The sequence below is a fragment of the Acanthochromis polyacanthus genome, chromosome 2 (genome assembly GCF_021347895.1).
Source record: "Acanthochromis polyacanthus isolate Apoly-LR-REF ecotype Palm Island chromosome 2, KAUST_Apoly_ChrSc, whole genome shotgun sequence".
Lineage (NCBI taxonomy): Eukaryota > Metazoa > Chordata > Actinopteri > Pomacentridae > Acanthochromis > Acanthochromis polyacanthus.
In genome coordinates this window covers 20,918,917-20,939,565 of record NC_067114.1, presented here as the reverse complement: position 1 = coordinate 20,939,565, position 20,649 = coordinate 20,918,917, and the positions used below count along the sequence as shown (strand labels likewise).

Here is a 20,649-nt window from a genome sequence, read left to right as displayed (position 1 = left end):
TGTTGGTGTATGTGTGCGATATAATTCCTATGTTAATGTAGGTTCCCATGTCAGGCTGGCTGCCCCAAGGGCTTTAGCCTATGACAGAGGGCAGATTGGGGGCACTTACCCCTGGCAGAGTCTTCTGTTCATGGAGGGCGCTCTGGGCCTTCAGTGCTGACTCTCTGGCACAGTATGTTAGAAAGGCACATCCTAGAGTGTCAGGGAGACAGGAGAGAGATGGCCTGATTACACACCACCAATAATAATAAATATAAAAGAAAGAAAAATGAAGTTATGGTCAATTTTATTGTCACATTTGACAGAAGAGTGCATTTAAAGTGCATGTTTTGATTTTTCAGGCACTTGACAATTATAAGACCACAAAACATCAAATCTAAAAAGAATAAAGTCACATTTATGTCTTTATGATAATCTGGGGATTTCAACATTTAGTATCCATCAAACATATTCTCTAAGCTACATGGAGGATTAAAACACTGCCTCGCCTTCTGAAAGCCCATTTAGACAGAAGTAAAGTGAACAGAGGCTCATTAGAAAATGTAACTTATGCTGATTCAAACACACATCTTGATTTTAATTGGATAGCTGTGAGATTAAACTCCAAAGGGCTGCATTGTAAAGATGTTAAGCCAGCCTATCATGTCCATTTCAGTGTTTGTTCAGCGTTTAAGCATACAGTCGACTTCTAAAAGCTATGCTGTAACCTTCCAAATGGACCCAGAGATTTAAGATTTCACTAAAGTAATTCCCTTCTATGCATGGCCAAAATGTAAGACTTACTGGAGTTTTACAAGCCATTATCAAAAACATGTATTATATTCAAATGGAATTCATATACCCCAACAATTGGAATGCGGCTCTCTAAAGTTAATAGCTCCATACCCTCAGAGAAAATAACGTGCTGGTTGAGAAATAAGATTAAACTTTCAGTTTTTTTTATGTGACAAGTCCTTCAGATTAGATTTAGTGAACTCATGCATATCTTCACTGTTTATGAGAAGAAATCCACGTTGCTTATATTTTTCATCCTTCTGTTTTCCCCATTGGATATCATACAGTAAAATGGACTAAAAAGAAAACAAAATGTTTGACGTACAGGAGTAAAAGCCACTGTGTTCCTCAAGGTTAAATTCAAACAGAGTAGTGATGAAAAATGCTTAGTCACCACAGATTGGATGATTTTTTTTTTCAATTAGCAAAAAAAAGAAAAAAGTATACTGCTTTTTGATGAATGCTCACTTTCACAGTTATTGAACCACACATCATTGTGCATATACTTTAGCTGCCAAGTCATTAAAACCTCTGGTGATGAGCTGAAACTGTATCCTCACATATCTCTAGAGACTTTTCTTTAAGTTGGAAAATTCAGGGAAACAGAATGCAAATAAACAGTAAATAAGTCCCTAACCAATATGTGACAGGTTTCATTAAAGGGTGAGTTGTTGCTCTGTTACGTGCTTGGCAGAGCTGACAATGGGTGACCCCGTTCAGAAGAGGTTTTGCACTGTGCAGCATAATTTCCCATTACTACATGTCACACCTACTGCCAAGGATTCCCATGAGAGGAGAAAGACACGCACACACACACACACACACACACACACGCTCACACGTACAGATGACACCCGCCTTGCCTAGCACCCATCATCCCCAAAAGCCAGAAACACACTCTGGCGTCTGGCCAAGAGAGCTCCCTTTCACGACAACCTTCACCCACCTCCACAACTAGGCGGTTACTCAAGAGGAAAAATCACCTAAACGACACTGATGAAACAGCACGCCACACAGCAAAGCAGAAAAGTTTGGGAGCCTGGGGAAACACTCTTCATCCTTTGTGACATTACAAAACCGTGGAACATGAGCCGAGGCCTCCCGGGGGGCACGTCCCAGCAAGGGCTTATGGGAATTGCAGGCTGTTGGTGACACTCATCTGGCACTGCCCTTACAATTTTTTTGCTATTTTTCACCATGCTGGTTTGCTGCATATTTCCCATAAGTTTGGCGTACATCTTGGCATTATTTTATCACAATTTTCTGTGGCATGCATTGAGTAAATGTCCCTGCCACAACTCAATTCATGCAGCAGTGAAGGTTTACAAGTTAAAACATTTTGCAACTGGATGGCCTTCCAGGAAATTAGCCTTGGATTGCCTCTCATCCTCTAATTTGCACATCCTAACATGGAATGTAGCATTTAAAAAAAAAAACAACATTTTTTCATCTTCAGAAAACCTTTGATCGATTGATAAAACAGCAAGCAGAACCCACTCAAAAAAGAAAAAGATGAGAAAAGAAAGTTGTATAGGAAATATAAAGTTTAAACAATGAGGTGAGTGTCATAAGTTGAAAAAGAGCAATTTAATGAACATTTTGTGGCAAAGTATTTCAATAAATGGAATAAATCTAAATTTGTATCCAAATGTGTGTTGTACTTTCCTTGCTTTCCCACCCCTCCCTCTTCTCTCATCCCTCCCCCTTGCCCTCCTCTGTCCCTCCCAACCCGCCCGGCCAGCAGGCAGATGGGTCCCCCCCTATATAGAGCCGGGTTCTGCTCGAGGTTTTTTCCCTGTTAAAAGGGTGTTTTCCTTGCCACTGTCGCCTTTGGGCTTGCTCTGGGGGTCAGGCATATGGGTTCTGTAAAGCGTCTTGAGACAATTTGATTGTAATTGACGCTATATAAATAAAATTGAATTGAATTGAATGAATTCAATTACAATTATATGAAGTCACTGTAAGCGTGTATATGAATACATATTTTGAGAAAAAGGAAATAAGGGAGCATGAGAAGATTGTATATTGATGAGCACAAATATCCCTATAGTTGAATGCATACAGGTGTAGTCACTGCTTTGGTTCAGGTATTGAAAGTCTTCCTCAGCATAGATAGGAAGTTCCATGAAATGTTAAACAAAAGCTTCTTATAGGAAACTGAATATCCTCCAGAATAACATATTGACAAGTCTCCTTATAATTTTAGGTTATTTAGATTTTTCAAATGCCCTCACTTTTAACCTTTTTCCTCCCCTGAAAAAGTATTAACTTTCAGGGGAAAAGAAAAAAACATTTATAAAAGCACTGTACTTAAGTGCAATTTTCTGGTCCTTCCAACTTACTGACTTTCCACTTTATGCTGCTTTATACATTTCAAAGGAAATGCTGTTGTTTACTTTGGTGTTGTTTTTTACAGCTACACTTACTAGGCTCTTTTTCTGATTAATATTTAATAATTATATTTGAATAGTATAATATCCTGTTTTAAAATTATAATAATAGGTCATTGTATTAATAAAACATGTAACTTCCAAACTACAACATAAACTCCCAACACTGAATTCACAGGAAATGTTTATATGTTCATGCATCAATAATAATGATCCTATAATAAAAGAGCAGTGCAAGGGAGCATTCTACATTATTAATAGTTTTACTCTTGATATTTTCTGTGAATTTTGTGCTGAATACTTCTGATGTGGAATGTTTAAATGTAGTGGAGTACCTTCATAGTGTGACGCTGCTGCTTTGTCTTAAGAAAACGATGTGAATATTCCTTCCACCACTTCGCCACACAAAGCGTAAAACAAGTGGAGCTGCATATGAGACAAGTGAAGCAATCTCCCCCTGCTGCAAGTTCATCTCGTTGCTTCAAGAAAAATAGCATTTGATACGATTAGTTCAATTGACTTGTTAATCTGGACTTCTTGTGCAGCGTAGTGTTAAATATCCAGGGCAGCTGCCTCGGCTCCCTCGCAGCAGCGGAATATCTGCAGGACTTTAGGAGAGCTTCCTATCCAACAGTGCTGGCTCGGGGGAACGTCTGAAGCCCAAAGGAGTCAGTGACTGAGAGAGCCAGTTGTGGAACAGATGAGCATTCAGCTTGGAGAACATGAGGAGAGACTCAATGATAGTGTTTGAGAGAAGGCAACGGGGATGTAGCAGCTGGTAGCAGGTTAGGGCTGTCAGTTTAAAAGTTTAAGTTGACTAATTGGCATGGGATTGCATTTATACTTGCAAGTTATCAAACACTGTTGTGCCCCTCGTCGTATATGGAATCATACAAGTGGAATTTTCAAACACACCCCCTTTTGTTTGGTCTTTAGTCAAGATGCAAGAAAGTGCAAATTTATTTCAAATGTGCATGACATGACAGCAACAAATAGAACTTAAATAACAAAGGAAAATATTAACTTTATTGTGATGTATTATGGTCAATAGCTCAGTAATTAAGTCTTCAGCAGTAATGTCCACTAATTATTTCATTACTTCACATTGTTTTTTTAAAATATTGATGTTTGATATTTACTCATTGTCAAGCATATCTAAAATAACATTAAACTGTCCTATTCAAAGCTTAAATCAACCAAATATTAACTAAAGACTGCACTAAATGTGAAGTAAAGGAAGACGAGAAAATGGGAAAAGTTCCAAAATTATGGCTAAGCTCTGAGTTTCAGCAGAAGAACCCGTTGCTTCCTGTTATGAGCAGGTTAAGTGGGGTGAAAATAATACTTTGATAATCAAATACAGTTTACCACGCCATCATTTCAGTGAGGAACAAAAGTTCAACCTATTGCATTTTAGGTGAATGAAAAAGTAAACCCTGTAAAGCAGTTGAAGAAGAAAGCAGGAAATGTGAAATTTGCCTTTGCGTTTGCAAGACACGTTTCGGGTAATTACTTAAAGAACTTTTCCCCCTGTAATGCTTTTTCTAACAGTTTGTTTTAAAATGGAAATTAGTATGTGCTTGCAATTGCATGCATCCAGGCATTAAGAGTAAATTGTGCTTTTTTAAGGCGTCAGGTACCTGTAATTGAAATAACTCCAGAACAAATTTGTATAAAATTTCAATTCATTAGCAGTGAATTCATGAATCATGAGCAATTTGCTCTCCTTCAGTCTCCTCACACGTCTGCTCCGAGAATGTTCATTAAACTGGGAAAAGAATGCAAATTAATTTCCAAAAAAGACCCAGGCAAGAAAATAATAATAATTAAATAAAAAATGTTGCAAAACGACTGGATGCTGCTGAACGTGACAGCCTGACCCTCTCATGGGTACTGAGACAAATACAATGTGAGGATTCATCCAGCGCTTCACGTGTCTGCGTTAACCACACTATTACCCGCAGAGCATCTTTCCATCTCTCGGTCGCTCCATCCATCTACATTCGGAGCAGGCTGTTCAGAGCCGGTAGCTGTCTGCTTCATACACGGCCCCTCTTCTAATGATCAAAGAGGTCATCTGTAGACTTAAGCTACACCTGTCACTCAGCTTACACAAACTGTCAATCACTGCCCAACATTTCCTCTACAACATTCCTATTGTTGATAAAACACAATACAAGCATGGCTCTGTGACTCAGTGGCCATCACTAAAAGTAGAATTTCATAGGAAACCACGGCATGAATTGAAAGGCCACTTTCCAGGATTTCCTACATTCTATGAGTCTTTTGCAATTAGATATTACTGCCCTACTGTGGTCCACTTTTGACGTTTCAACGCCTAAAAGGCTTTTTCTATGTCAATTTGGCAGGCTATTTATAGCCAATTACACTGCATGGACCTACCAAGGAGAGGAGAATGGATGAGGATATTTAACAACTCTTTGTATCTCTTCTTCCTGGCTGTGTGGTGCAGCTCAGAGTCCCTCCTCTCAGCATCAGAGACGGATTGATAGATAATGCTACTCAAGCAAAAGATTTGCCCCCCGCTAACATTCAGCATGTCTGAACAATGCATGCGTTCTGGCACTGACACTAAGTATTATGATAATGTAGTGCTCAGCGAAATGATGGATGTTAAACAGCACGACCTGGCTGCACCACACACTGACGAGCACCATGCCCGCCAATAGTGTCAAGTCATCCCACGCACTGTATAAGGCTCCCTGACGACACACAAACTATCAAACCGACATTAAAGGCAACGGTGTCTAACAACTACGAGGCTGGATATAATCATCTGTTAAAAGACGAAGGGAAAAGAAAGTCCTCTGAGTAGACATAAGCATACAGCCATCCACTCAAGTGTACAGGAAAGTATAAAAAGTAAAATTCCCCAAATATTCAGATAAGTCTCTGGAGATACCCTAAATGCCCAAAGTAAGAGCACACAAAGCACAAAACATCTGTTCAGATTGTTGCAGTACATTCCACATGAATTAGTCATGAGCAACCATGGCATATTTTGATCTGCCCTTAAATCCATAATTATGGTGCAATTCTGTGTCACAGGACTCAGGCTGTGAAAAAGGTAGAGCTGCAAATCATCCATTAGGTACGGTTTACTAACTGATGCCAACAGCCATATGCATCATCTATCTGAAACAAATCAAATCTTTCTCATGCACAAACTAGGCTCAAAGAGGGGTTTCAAAGTAAAAATCAAACCCAATTTATGGCACAGCTCTAAATCTTTATGAACTTCATGTTTTTAGGGATCATGGCGGCGAGCTGATTATATCCTCCCACACTCCTCCGTCGCTCTGCTGCGGGAAATGTTTGTGTTGCTGGTTATGAAAGAGATGCGTATTGAATTTGTGATAATGTTACAACATTATTGACATGATAGCCTGTCACTATCCATTGGCCGATTATGATTTTTTTGTGACTCAAACAGCATGCAAACTGTGGACAAAGGATTACTGCAAAACCTCATGTTGTATAGAGGCAGAGGAAAGGACTCTAAACACTATTAGTGCTGAAGAACGTCAGGTAGAAATGAAGCTATCCACTTTGCTGTAGTTGCAGAAATGAAGATCATCTGTAATTCCAAAATCTATCAGCTGCTCCCCCTATGACATCCCAGAGAGGTTAAAACGTGCAGGTCTCAACAGCAGCCAGAAATTCTGAAAATCCTGTGTGAGTAAAATAACATATTTTACAGCTACAGTTCAATGGATATTTTAATTCCAGCCTGAAGCTTCAAACTTATTATTAGGTGAATTTTGTCCAGGTAATGTTTTAGACAAATATGATGTACTACTGTCTTCGTGGATGGACCAAAAGCAAACTAAAAGTCGCATAACTGTGAAGCAATTTAATTTTAATCAGCAATAGCTGTTTTTGTTTGGCTCTGCTCATAATGATAACAAACTGTGAGCACAAGACTTATTTTCAACATTTCAGTTGCTTTGACAAACTTGTTAGGCGAGAGTTGCCCATTTACACATCCAAAAGGTGCAATGAAGAACTTCTGTTACTGCACCTATAAAAAGATAAAACTATGCCTGATTTAAATTTAGCCACTTTCCCCTGTTGTCCCCTTTTGTGTGCAGTGAAAACTCGGCTCCCAGTGCTCCTGTCGCATTTAAAACACTCTCTGAAAGTCTTGTTAGGTAAAGTGCATCAAGGATCATCTCCAATGCTCGCTGCGCCTCCGCTGTCTCAAAACGGTGACCTGTCTATGTGAATTTCATTTTGGGGAAGAGGAAACAAAATTGTGTTGATGTCTCAAGATGTTACAGCCAAACTCTGCGCTGACACTTTGACTTCTGGGGACAAATTCACATTGTACAATCCTGTGAAAGTCAAAGGAGAAGAAGAGCGTGCTCTTGGTCACACTGCTGTTCTGATGTGTCCTCTTAGGTTTTGGAAACTAGCGGTTTCCTCTTCTGAAGAATATTGTTTGGTTTCTAGTTTGGAGCTTTAAACTAAACTCTCCTCACTAGAACAGGACGCCCAGAGAGCATTAAAATGTGACAGGAGTGATGGAAATGGAGTAACACTTGCTCCTGAAGAACACTTTGAAAGGAAACAGTTGGGAAATTTAAATTAGGTACTGCTTTTGCTTTTTGTAGGTGTATAGATGATTAGAACCTTTTGACTGTACCTAATATGTACCAGGCGTAGGGCATTGACTACCTGATGAGTTTAAGCCCTCAGTCTCCACCATTTCCGAAGGAAATTGTAGGGATTTTCAGCTGCTGCTAACTTTGACTGTTAGTTGTTTTGTGCTGGGCAAGTTTAGAGTTTCAGAATGATTTTTTTTTAAATTCAAAATCAGAAGCCTTGCTGCAACCAAAAAAACAAACTAACTAAAAAAACACTATGAGAGTAGTAAGAGCTGAGCAAGCCGCAGCCCAGAAGACCAAAACAACAAGCTGAAAGATACTGGAGGGATCCAGACGGCTTAGTGGAGCTGCAGAGTCAGGTGATAATTCTTTGTGGATTTATTACTCCACATGACCCATTTACCAACAAGTAGTCATGTGATCCATTGTTAATACAGAACTGATAATAATGGTTTTAACCATATATTTACCAGGCGCCCCAGAATCCTGAAGCACTTTGGTGCCTTTGATTGCTGAGATATGCACATGCTGAATAAACTCAATAGAACCCAGGGGAACCTAATAATGTTGGCTGTTAAGCCATAATCCTAATGGGAATTGTAATAAGTTATGCCCTCTATCCAAAATGCAGCTATTGCACAGCTATGCAGATACAGTGGCTGAGTGTCTTAAAAGTTCACGTTTGTGTGCAAATACACAAATACAGAGAGAACCTACTGTACATTCTGAAAAGAATCAATGAAAAAATCAATCTACAGTTCTTATGGATTTTTTTTTTTTTTTTACACAATTCATGGCAATTTACCAGTATGACAAAACCCAATTGTTGGTGCTATTTATTTAATAACTGCTACTATTAATTTTAATTATTATATTTTGGAAATGTATTTAAAAGTAACTGAAAGTAAAGTTAGTGTGTTGACCCTAGCATGTTTAAAAATTGCAATTCAGTTTGAACAGACTTGCATTAAGTAATTCATTTTACCTTCACTTCTCCTACACAAGCTTTTCTCACTTTCAGAATAGGCTCTCAGTCAGTACTCTCAACTCTCTCCTTGAGTGACACGGCTGATTTTACACTATACCTACTTCTGTTTTGTTAATAATTCTAATCCCATTTCCTTACTCTTGTACTTTGTTGCTTCAGTCTACAGATATCACACATTGACGCAGCAGGAGACATGAACATGGTTTAGATGAGTGGCCAATAAGAAAAACTCATCCATATAATGCATTGGTGAAATCTTATTAAAAGTGCACGCCTGTGCTCCCAAAGTGACTTTGAATGTCATGTGGGATGAAGTGGGCATAATGCATACATCAGAGTGGCCTTGGTGGGGGATGATTTGAACGGGCATACAGTCTGGCTTTGGAACAGGATTATCCTTCCCGAGGCAACCATCCTCCAGAGTGTTGACATTCAGGCATGGTCGAGGACAGGCGTAAACAACACGGACATCAGAAATATTGTTTTAATCGATCACGGGGGCTCCAAAGAGGAACACCGGAAAGAGGAGGAGCAGGTGGAGCACCAGCGGCTGATGGCTGGAGGAACAGGTGGTGCATGGACTTCTTCAGGGCTGCACTCACAAGAGAGCGGTGCTGAGCCCACGCTCATTTCTCCCACAAGAGCGCTTGACTTGTGCTAATCAATAAGATCATGAACTGTAGCCGCTGACTTACATATCATACATAATTTGCCCGCCTTATGAATTATTTTCACTGAGAGTGAACTGATTGTGAATTCAATGCCACTGGTGCATGTGTGAATGGGAGAAGTGCATGATTTGTCTGCGTGTGAGATGGAGAGAGAGAGAGAGAGAGAGAGAGAGAGATTAAAATTAGGTTTAAAATTCCAACATGACAACCAACTGTCTTCGAAATATTTACAACCAGCAGTGGCAGTGTCAGATTTATTATTTTCAGTACAGCTCTGTTTTGTTATTTTTTTAGCTGAGAGTTAAACAATAAACTCTGCAGTCAGTTGATGTTGACACAGATACTGTAAAATACTGAAAAAAGCTCAAAAAGTCACAAATAGTAATAACAAGAACTTATCATCACATTTAATGTGTATTTGTAGAAAAGGGGAGAGTACTAACTGAAAAAATAGTGCAGTCCAAGATTTTTATTAAGATTTTTTTAAAAGCAACTGCCTTTCAAAATGTGTTAATTGGAATTACATTAAATTGAATACACGCATTTAATAGAAAAAACAAACAAAAAAATGTATGGATCTGATTTTATTTTATTTTATTTTTGCAACTCAAAGACTCTCCAAGCTTGTCTGAAATGCAAACCCCCGGAGCCTCACACTGGCATTCATTACTATCCCTATCATTAGAGTTGATCGATCCCTGATTATCCGTGGCTTGTCTGACTAATTACTAAGTGAACACAGATCCCGGTCGCTTTGGACAATAAGTGGGGTAGTGAATGAGGAACAAGCGAGGAGACGATGCATGCTGGATCTGTGCCTCTACTATTATCCTGCTTTGTACTTCCTGACTGCAACCCGCCCACGGAGCACCATTACAATACAGCTGCCGTGGAAGTAGTATTTTCTCTTCTGCTAATGACGTCCGAAAAAAAAAGTAGGCAACAGATCAGCGGGCTGAAAGGTCAAAGCAGCACCTTAATCGCACATTCTGATTGCCTGATAATCATTTTCTCCCCCAGAAAGGATTTATTTCTCTGCTAGCAAACGCTTTCCGTGATGGATGATGGGGTTTTACAGTAGATATTTTTCTAACTTGTGGAGAAATGTTCTGCAGCTGCAAGGGGAAATAACACAGCATCACCGTCCCGCCCCCTTTAACTGGCCTTAACTGGGAGATGCTCAGCACATGAGAGTCAATGTAAACACACAAAGGCGTTTTCAGCCTGTAGTATTCACGTGGATTGGCTGAACGCGCTAACAATTAACCCCCGCATCCACTTCCACGTGTTCCCCCCTCTCACGCCTCACGTACATTTTGTGCGTGTGATCGAGGCTCCACGGGGCTCCCACTCTGTCCCAAACATCTGCAAATTAACACACTTTCTTTTTTCTCCCCCTCTTGTGCCCTTCTGCCCCACAACTGATCCGGGACGTTCTCTCTCTCTTCGCTCTCTCGCTCTCTTTTTTTGTTGTTTTTGTTTCTGAAACCCTTAAAAGCATCCCAAAAGTAGAAAGAGACCGAAAACAACCCACCTTTATGCATTCCCGTAAACCTGTCTTTCAGTACTGTGAGTTCGTATATCTTTCCGAATTCCTCAAACAGGGGTTTCAGGTCTTTTTCCTCCAGGTTTCTGGGAATCTGCCCGATGAAAAGCTTGATGGCGTCGTGGTCCTTCATTGGAATGGTGTTCTGGCCGATGGTAAGCCCGTTCATCCTGCCGGCGCTGTTCGTGGTGCTGAATCCATTCTCTTGCTGCACTCCGTTTGCAGTGACTGTAGCCATCTTTCCTCAATGGGCCGGCGGGCAGCTCTCTCTCTCTCTCTCTCTCTCTCTCTCTCTCTCTCTCTCTCTCTCCTTCTCCCTCTCTCTCTCCCCCTCTGTAGTCAACTGCACAGTGCACACTCCCCCCTCCTCCGTTATATCTTCCTCTCCTCTCTCCCCCCTCCCTCCCTCCCTCTGCTCTCTTCCTCGTCCTCCACAGCCTGATGAGCCTCCTTGTTTGGAATCAGCCTCACACACACTCATATGTATATCCCTCTATATATATTTGTATTTTTCTCCCCTTCTTATGCTTTATGTGTTTCCATTTTTTAACTCCCCCCCCCCCCCCACCTCCTCCTCCTTCCCCCACGCTGCTGCCACACTGTCCCGTGACGTCAACTCGTACTCTCATGAACAGGTCCCTCCCACTCGCTCCCCTCCCCACCTACCCCCTCACTCTGATTTGCATAATGAGCCCGGCCCCAGCCAATGGGAGAGCAGGACGGCCGAGGGCCCCACAGGGCAGAGTAAGAACGCAAACATTTGTGTTTGAGTGGAAAGCTAGGGACATTTAAATGATGCAAAGGAAGCGTTTGTGCTTCTTCCTCACTGTCAGGTCCTTTAGTTTTGTCTCTGCAGCAGAGACCAAATTGAGTGTTGGTTTGGGGATAATGGTTGATCTGAACTGCAACTTTGTGATGCTCTACTTATGTCAAATGGAATATTAATAGAAATTAATGATGTAAAGGGTCAAGTCACAGTTTTAAACTGCAAACAATCAACATTTTTTTTTGTGTTTGATTTATGATTTTAATTTATATACTAAAGAGTCCAGTCATCCTAACGCTTCTAATCTTCTGGGGGGTGCCCATGTTTTCTATCCTCCGAGGTAAATAATTGTATTTAGCTGGCATACTGGGCATAAAAAAGTCCCTGTCAGGTGTTTAGAAAGAAAACCAGCAGGCCTTTAAGTCCCGAGGACTAGTCATGAAAAGCACTGCTGTGAAGCCTTGTAGAAATGATCTTTACAGCAGCAGTTCTCAATCCTGGTCCTCAGGATCCAGATCCCTGCTGTTCTTCATTCTAAACATCTAACAGCGGACTATTTTACACCTAGGATGCCAGGTGAACGCTATTAACTATCTGGGAGGGTAGAAAACCAGCAGAGCTGTGATACATTAGGACTGAGAACCACTGCTCTAATGTGCTCATGTTACCAATGCAACAGATATCACATGCTTTAAAATTTTATGTTCCAAATAGATTTACATTTAATATTTTTCAAGAATTAATACTGAAAAAACATATACAATGCAATGAGTTGGATTTAGTAGCACTGACCGGGTCTGCAATAGAGATGACAAAAAAAGACAGAACAAAATAAGAGTTATGAAACAAACAGATCGCCATGTCCACCCCCACAGGGAAATCCGGAGAAGTCAAAGTGCAAGGTCAGCAAATGGGCAATGACCCTGGAGGCTTTGAGATTTCGTCCAGACAGAGCATTAGATTTAATGTGCTGCCCAAGGACACTTCAGCAGCACAGATGGTTGCTAACACAAACCCTCTTGCTATGGTGGGATGTCATCCAAAAAGAAACTACATACAAGGTTATTTAAAAAAAAAAAAAAAAAAGATGTGAACATTCAGAATATTAGTTAACATTTTTGTCATCATTCATTATCACCTTTAACATATGCTGCGAATCTTTGTGTTTTGGTCTTTCAACATGTTTTGTGTTTTTCTCCAAAATAACAGTAGGGATTTTGCAAGCTCACTGGGACTTTTCATATTCTAGGCATATTTTTTCTATGGTTTGAAACCTCAGCTGCTTTTGTTTAAAAGGCCGGTTGGAAAGAACATGGTAGCTTTGTCAGGTGCCGGGATCATAGGTGCATTTGGGTGAATAATTAAAACGATTGCAGCTTGCTAGAACGCAACACACAGCAACCTTTGGAGTATTGGTCTATTTAAAAACAAAACATGCTTCTCTTTCTTCACTACATGCAGACCATGTGAATAGATGGGAAGAAAAACAGAACAAAAACAGTGTAGTCTGAAACAATGTCAGCTCAAACCTCTGGATTTAGAGCTGCTGTGTGTCACTGTCCATGGTGCTGAACCAACACTGTCATTCATAGACCGTGAAATAGATTGTTGGAGCTACAATTTTAACAGTACATGTTTGCACTACAAATTCTCCATGTCTTATATCTATCTGCTGTGCACATATCTGAACCTTCCTGTCCTTTCCTCTCACACAGGGGATGATGAATTCAAAGGCACTCTTCACAATAGTTGTGTTATTCATGCAAGGGAGCGTGTGCACTGGCAGTGTTTTATAACTTGCACAGTGTATTCTGTACACACAAAGGTCTAATTAATGCAGATGGGAGTGTAACATTGATACAAGGCCCGTCCAGCTCATTCTGATATGAGTAATTACACTTGATATGAAGGCATTTATGTGGATAATATCATGTATCAATAATCAATTGTATGCGGCAAGTTTGTTATGAAAATTGTTAATAAGGGCTGCATGGTAGTGTAGTAATTAGATCCGCTCTGTTCAAGTGTCTTTGAGCAAAAATAAATAAATCTCTGACACCCCAAGAGGTGTTGCTCTGTACATGTTGCCTGACCTCTGATCCTCTTGTGGAATTCAGCAAATGGAGAGAAAAAACAAAACATGTCTTCGGGGATCAGTATAGGATCACAAAAAACTGCACATCTACTGAAGTACATTCACCAGACATGCTTAACCTCTGTTAGGTCAGAATTAATTGGGTAGTAAAAAAAAATGTAATTAAACAGTAATGATTAGTTTGTTCTGTTGCTTCTGCTAATTAGTAGACTGAAGATGCCTCACAATGATGTATATTTTAAAAGATCTATCTATCTATCTATCTATCTATCTATCTATCTATCTATCTATCTATCTATCTATCTATCTATCTATCTATCTATCTATCTATCTATCTATCTATCTATCTATCTATCTATCTATCTATCTATCTATCTATCTATCTATCTATCTATCTATCTATCTATCTATCTATCTATCTATCTATCTATCTATCTATCTATCTGAAATGAGTCTGTTAATTACCTGCAGGCCAATGAGCTACTTATCTGCTATTTTATATCCAATGTTATTGTATTTACACTCATTAAAAACAAATTTGTCATGCAAAATGAAATAAAAGCAGCATTTCCCATGAGCCAGTAATTGAAGTGACCGCTTACTTTCTCCCACGGTACAGATGCAAATTTGACATTTGAATGCCTTTTCAGTCAGTTACTTAGTGTTTATGTTATCAGAGTAACAGTCTTATCTATCATAAATAGACAACTGGGTGGCCACCTTTAAAAAAAAAAAAGAGAGAGAAAAAAAATCACATTACAGTATGATAAGAGCATGCATTTGTCGGAGGTCGCCCCATTGGGAAGTGTCACAGTGTACCCAATGAACGTTTTGGTCACTAGGTAGTAGGGAAGTCAGCTTTGATGGATTATGTGCTGTTTGCTTTGCAGGCTTTTGTGTGTGTTCACCCCTGATGTCTGTCAGAGTGAACAGTCTTTGGGGATAGTGGTATTCCGAGAGCAACACTAACATCTGGCACTGCATTCTCTTTGTTATGAATATTTATTTATTTCCCATTTAATCACATCTTTGTAGACCATCTCAGGAAAAACCATGCAGGGCTTTTTTGCTCTGAATGACGATCAAAAACACAACGGGTCTCCCTTGTCAATACCATCAGGGCCATTGTTTCCCAGAAAGACATAGCTAATTTAGCTTCAGTGCTGCTTATTGGCTTTGTGATTTTTGTTTCCTTGTTTTTGTCATTTCTCTGCGGGATAGTTTGACTGCACAGCTGTGGAGACTTGGAAACTGCCTGGCAGGAGGAAATGTAGGTACTGCATGATCTCTTCAATTATGCCTGTGTGTAAGCATCCTCTTTGTTCGAACACAGGCAAGCGTATCAGAAAGGTTGACAGGGTTCTTCTTCTTGTCTGTGCCAAGCTCAGCACCTGGATGGTTGCACAGGGCACCTCTGCCGATTGCTCTTCTTTCAGACAAAGAGCAGTCAGAATTGTTCCAGCTGTGTTTGTGAAGTGGGGATGAACTTGCTCGAAGAACGACGCAGACAAAAAGAAGTCCCTCAAGGATCTTGCACTCCTAGAGACGCATCTCACTCGAATTATTTCTTATTAAACAGCATTTTTCCATTAGCCAGAAGTGAGGATTCTTTCCCTCACCAGGCTAGCTCGAATTGGAATCGAGGGGGGTGTGAACATTGCAAATGTGTCAGCAAAATCATTTCCAGACTAATGCAAAACATATTTACCCTGAGTATTTCACACAGTACAACTGCTATTTTCCAGACCTGAGTGAGTGCCATTTCTGTTTTTATTACCCAAATTATTCACACCACTGTCAAGGTGACTTGTTGGAATGTCACAGGCACACCACTTGAAACAGCTACCAAAAATATAGTCGCTTGAAGGAGCCAAATCAGTGACATAAGTCATGCATTGTGCATAACAGCTTGGTGTCATGCACAATTCCTTTATACTGTGTGTTCATTATCCCATTAAACTGGATATATGGAGTGGGCCAGGTGGAACGTAGTCATGCATGAACATTTTTCACTGTCTGTTTTGTAGAGTGAGTCCAAAAGGAGAGCAACCATTGATATTCATGGCACAACCAGTATGAGGTGTGACAGTATTTTTTTGTGAATCTGTGAGTGTATATGGTAATACCAGAGCAGCCTCAGACCTCAACTGCAGTCTGTGCCTGAGGGAGGGGTACACTGTTCCCCCCCACACAGGCTCTGCAAGATAAAGAACCACTCACTCAGAAGCCATAATTTTCTCTTAAAACACAATTTCTTGCCAGTTCATTTTCTCCTGTGCTTTAGGGGAAATGCAGGAGTGATTGTTGGTCTAGCCTGAACAATGTTTTTGCTAAATTAAGTTTTGCTCATTTTATTTTGAAAAGGTGAATTACATGTCTATTTATGCTTAATGGGTGGTATGTGTCGTCTGTGCAGCTGTTGATGTACTGCTGAATGATAAGCAGGCGTCTTGCTGCATGTTTAAGTTCACTGGTGACGCAAGGTAGGGAATAAATGAGAGGAAAACAAATAAGAGGTCAGGGAGACCATGGTGAGTCATCTGCTTTCTGGCAACTAATGAATCCCACAATGCTCTGTGCAGGCGTCCCCTGAGTAGATTCACATGGGTTCCACTTCCACTGCTACTGCATATAAATGCAGCATTTTGCTTTGTATTAGGTATTCACTGTGAATCACTATATATGTATATTATAAGTGGGCAGTGGGTGTTCCTCAACATCTACTAACAGAACTGGTTGAAAGTTTAGCCAGCAGCAGACTTGAGGTCAGTGAGGTCATCTTGTAATCTTGTAAAAATAAATTTAAATAGAAAAAAATAACCTTGGTACACATAGAGTGGTTGCAAGTTGTTGCAAATACTGCTAAATATGGCTAATTTGATGGAAAACTGCAATGCATCTATGCAGCTCTGTAGTGTTAACACACTGCATGTGTGGTGTGTGATAGTGCAGTGCTCTGTTCAGGGGTACATACATGCACACTCACCCTCTCTTCTCACTCTCCTTCCCTCAGGCTGCTGTTGCAAAACTGATGTCACTTTTCTGTCAACCTAGATTCCTCTGATATGGATTAAAAAGTACCTTCGGCTGTTTGAGCACATTATCTGCAACAGAAGTTCATCCAACTTTTAAAAGTATTGTTATATACATAAGGTTAGTGTGGTTGATAATGGCATTTCAACAGAAAAATCTGTCATTTTTTCCCCCCACATTTGTCTCTAAAATAATCATTAACTTCAGTGGAAGTTGCAACAATGTGTCAGAGGTTTATTATATCATTGTTGTGTAGTCTTTTGATGTAAAATGTATCAAAGCTGTTTCCAAAACCTCTCAGAACTAGTGTTGTTTCATGGCCCTACTTTGATAAGTTGACCTAGTTGTTTTATCTTGCAAATGTGGAAAAGTTGAGCACAATACAAAGTCGCAAAATAGTGCTTGCGTGCACAGAAAGGAACACAAGCCTCAGTACTAGAGAGAAAGTTACAGGGCTCTTACACTGCAGCTAACCAGCAAAGGCTTTGGTTTAGCAGAATGTGGCATAGAGCTTTAATGCTTCATGATTGGTGAGAGAAGCTGAGCAGAGAGTTGAGGGGACGAGGTCAAGAAATGATGGGATCTGTGGGTGATGAGGCTCAGGATGTGGACAACATCTCAGCCTGAAGTCCTCAGGTTACCCCTGAGGTTGCTGAGGGGAGAAATTTTGAAATAAGAGTCAAGAAAAAGCGGAGGGAGGGAGAAATTGGCAAGAACTTTGAAAATCAGCAGTCTTGTCAGTGTTCCTTAACTTGCATTAAATAATAGCTCAGTATTGTGGGAAATAGCGCTAATTTGCTCTGTTGCATAGAGCCATTTGAGAACAAAAAATATGAGGCTATGGAATATGAGGCAGCAGATTAGCTTAGTTTAGCATAAATTCTGGAAAGAGGGGGGGAAACCAGCCATCCCGAATCTTTCCAAAGGTAACAAAATGTGCAGCACCAGCTCTCTAATTAACACAATATATCTCATGTTTAATGTTTAATCGGTACAGAAACTAGAAAGTGTAAAAACAACATGTTGGGGTTTTTACAGGGCTATGCATCAGGCTATTTTTTAAACTGCAATTTGTCATTTTTCCATTAACAAACGAGATACTGCGGGTTAATTAGCCAGCTTTTTAGGTGCTGGTTGGCAGATTTTAACTTCAGACAGAGCCAGGCTATATTTTTCTCTCAGTTTCTAGCTTTTGTGCTAAGCTAAACTAACTGGGTGCTGACTCCAGCTATGTATATACCACATGCACATTAAATAGTATTATAGCCTTTTGAATGTAACTCTTCTGTAGCAAGAAAGTGACTAGACAGCTGCTCAAAAATGTCACTTTTCCTTTTTGGTCTTTTGGAGGATCGAAGACTTACCAGTTACAGTCAGTATTGCACTGCAAGTTTAGATACCAGGTTAAAGAACAATATCGCTCCTACACAGTGTTGCTGATACTGGCCTTTATGAACAGTATCCTGTCCAAAAATGCCACAGAGTACTTTAAATCACATCCATGATTTTAGAAACCTGATAAGCCCTTTGTCAGAATACATGCATCACTGTGGAGCAGTCATGGCTCACTGTGGATTATTTTTGGAGGACTCAGGGAACTAAAGAGCTGTCTTGAACAATTCTTCCAAAAAAATTCCTTTATTCACTGAGTCAGTAAGTGTACCATGGATATTTGTGCAGATATGAATCAGCAACTCATTCACTCATGAAACAATGACGACAATAACTGTGCTGGAAACTAGTGCCAAAGGAGGTGCTGCAGTGTATAGACAGACTTTGCATTTGAATGTGGTGAGCACATGCCTGTTAATGCATGCAAGAGAATATCTTAAACGTAATGCGTAGTAGTACCTGTAACCGAGCTGTGAATGACCTTTATTTTGAGTGAATAGACACCTGAAGATTAAAAATGTTGTTTTTTTTATATATTTTATAGACCAGGCAAAGACAGCATAATGACTGCAGCCTATAAAAGTTATTGTTATTTCAACAGCTTGCAAAGAGAAGACTTTTCAAAGCTGTAGTCATGAGTGCCTTTAAAATAAACACCCCTCTGAGCTTGTCATTACCAACAATAACATCAGCACAATGTCATCAGTGTCTGAAAAACATCAGAGTGAAATTGCTGTTTCAATTTGCAGTAGCATGCTTTGACAGATGTTTTTGTATATATAAAATTAGAGCAGACTGAAATGTTGATGTACCGCAGTGTCCTTGGATTTCACATCAGAATTTTTTAATACGTAGCTCAGGAAGGGCCACGGGAAGCATGGAAACCATTAACATTATGGAAATTAGTATCAGTTATCTGTTCATAATCATCATGACACAATAAAAAAAATCTAATTGTGAAGAAGCATGATTGAAAGATTAGCTTAGTAGAACGCCAATAAAGAGTCTGCCCTCGTGCTTTAATGGTAAAAAAAAAAAAAAAGAAAAGAAAAAGTAATGTCCCCACAAGCAGCAGCATTTTTTCAGCTCTGTAGGAGACCCAGACTGTAAATAAATGTACAGGGATTTGTCTTAGTGGCATTGGTGCAGAGACATTGACAACTCGCAGAGATTCACAGTGCATACTGACTACCACAATGGCACAAGGAAGGCTGAACTTTATGCACTGCACAATGCATGACACAATGAAATATGTACTACGGAGAGCAGGAAACACATTTCTCAGTATAAATTACGTGTAAAATAAACACAGAGAACTCAAACGAAACACAATACTTTCATTATTTGAAGGTTTCCTGGTCAACAACAACACTCATTCAGTTCTACAGTGAGTGAGATACTGCCTACTCTGAGGTCGCCCACATCTGTTAAGTAGCTTCATTAGCAGTGATGATGAGACCAGTGTGCAGTTGGGAAGTTGGACTATCATGCTTAGTCAGTGGTTGTGCAAATAACAAAGTCAACACAAAGTCAACACAAAAGCAGAGCTGTCACATAGACACTTAGCATCATCAGAAAGAGGCATGTAATAATGCGGTAGTAAGGCATCTCATAATCTGACGTAAACAATTTTTGAATGTATGAATTAGTTACGATTATCGAGGAATGGGCTTTGATAATTAATACAGAAATAGTGTTGATAGTCTTGTCTGGATACAAGTAAATATTAAAACATTTGTGGTTTTCATGGTCATTTTGTATCTCCTTGTGGTCAATTAGTGTCTCTCTATAGTAGCTTTGTGTCCTCTCGGTTTCCCTCTTTGGTCCTTTTGTGCCCCTCTGCAGTCATTATGTGTCTCTTTGTGGTCCTTTTGTGATCATTGTCTGTCTCCTTGTGGTCATTTAGCTTCTCTTTTTGGTCATTTTGCATCCCTTTATAGTCATTTTTTGTCTCTTTGTTGTTATTTTTGTATCCGTTTTTGGTTGTTTTGCATCTCTTTGTTGTCACGTTGCATTTCCTTGTGGCATCGCTGCATCTCTGCTTGTGCCACCCCTCTTACCCCAGTACCTCCAGTACTTTGTGACCCTAAACTGCATGCCTTCATGCCCTTTAAATCCCATAAAGAGGCTCCCATGCTGTCACAAAGTCCAACTTCACCCTAAACTACTCAGAGTCACATGAGGATACAGAGGACCATCGTGGTTTGCAGCTCAACAGAGAGAGTCCAGTGGAGTGTGGACATCATCTTGGAATCATCTTGATTCCGTGCCGTGCACCAACAGTCTGTGCTCAGTTTCCCTCAGACGAAACATACAGTGTGGCGCTGCAGCCAGTCAAGCCTTGTTACTTGTTTTAGCCTTGTGTT

General features: G+C 40.1%; 2 protein-coding genes across 20 annotated transcripts in view; both read right to left on the bottom strand.

Moving 5' to 3' along the window:
- The window catches only part of celf6 (CUGBP Elav-like family member 6), a 145,235-nt gene extending 133,884 nt beyond the window's left edge, over positions 1–11,351 (bottom strand). For 11 of the 12 annotated variants that reach the window (XR_007937626.1, XM_022206495.2, XM_022206498.2 and 8 more), the window contains exons 1-2: positions 10,986–11,350; positions 110–192 (exon numbers count right to left, since the gene is read on the bottom strand). Coding sequence is in view for 11 of the 12 variants with exons in the window: in XM_022206495.2 (XP_022062187.1) it covers positions 110–192; positions 10,986–11,235 (333 nt within the window). In the remaining variant the exon portion in view is untranslated. Of the gene's footprint in view, positions 1–109; positions 193–10,985 lie in introns of all 12 variants that reach the window. The other variant, XM_051938714.1, reaches the window with a different exon arrangement.
- Positions 1–20,649, bottom strand: part of LOC110959593 (protein mono-ADP-ribosyltransferase PARP6) — a 331,374-nt gene that overhangs the window by 259,335 nt on the left and 51,390 nt on the right. The window lies entirely within an intron of this gene.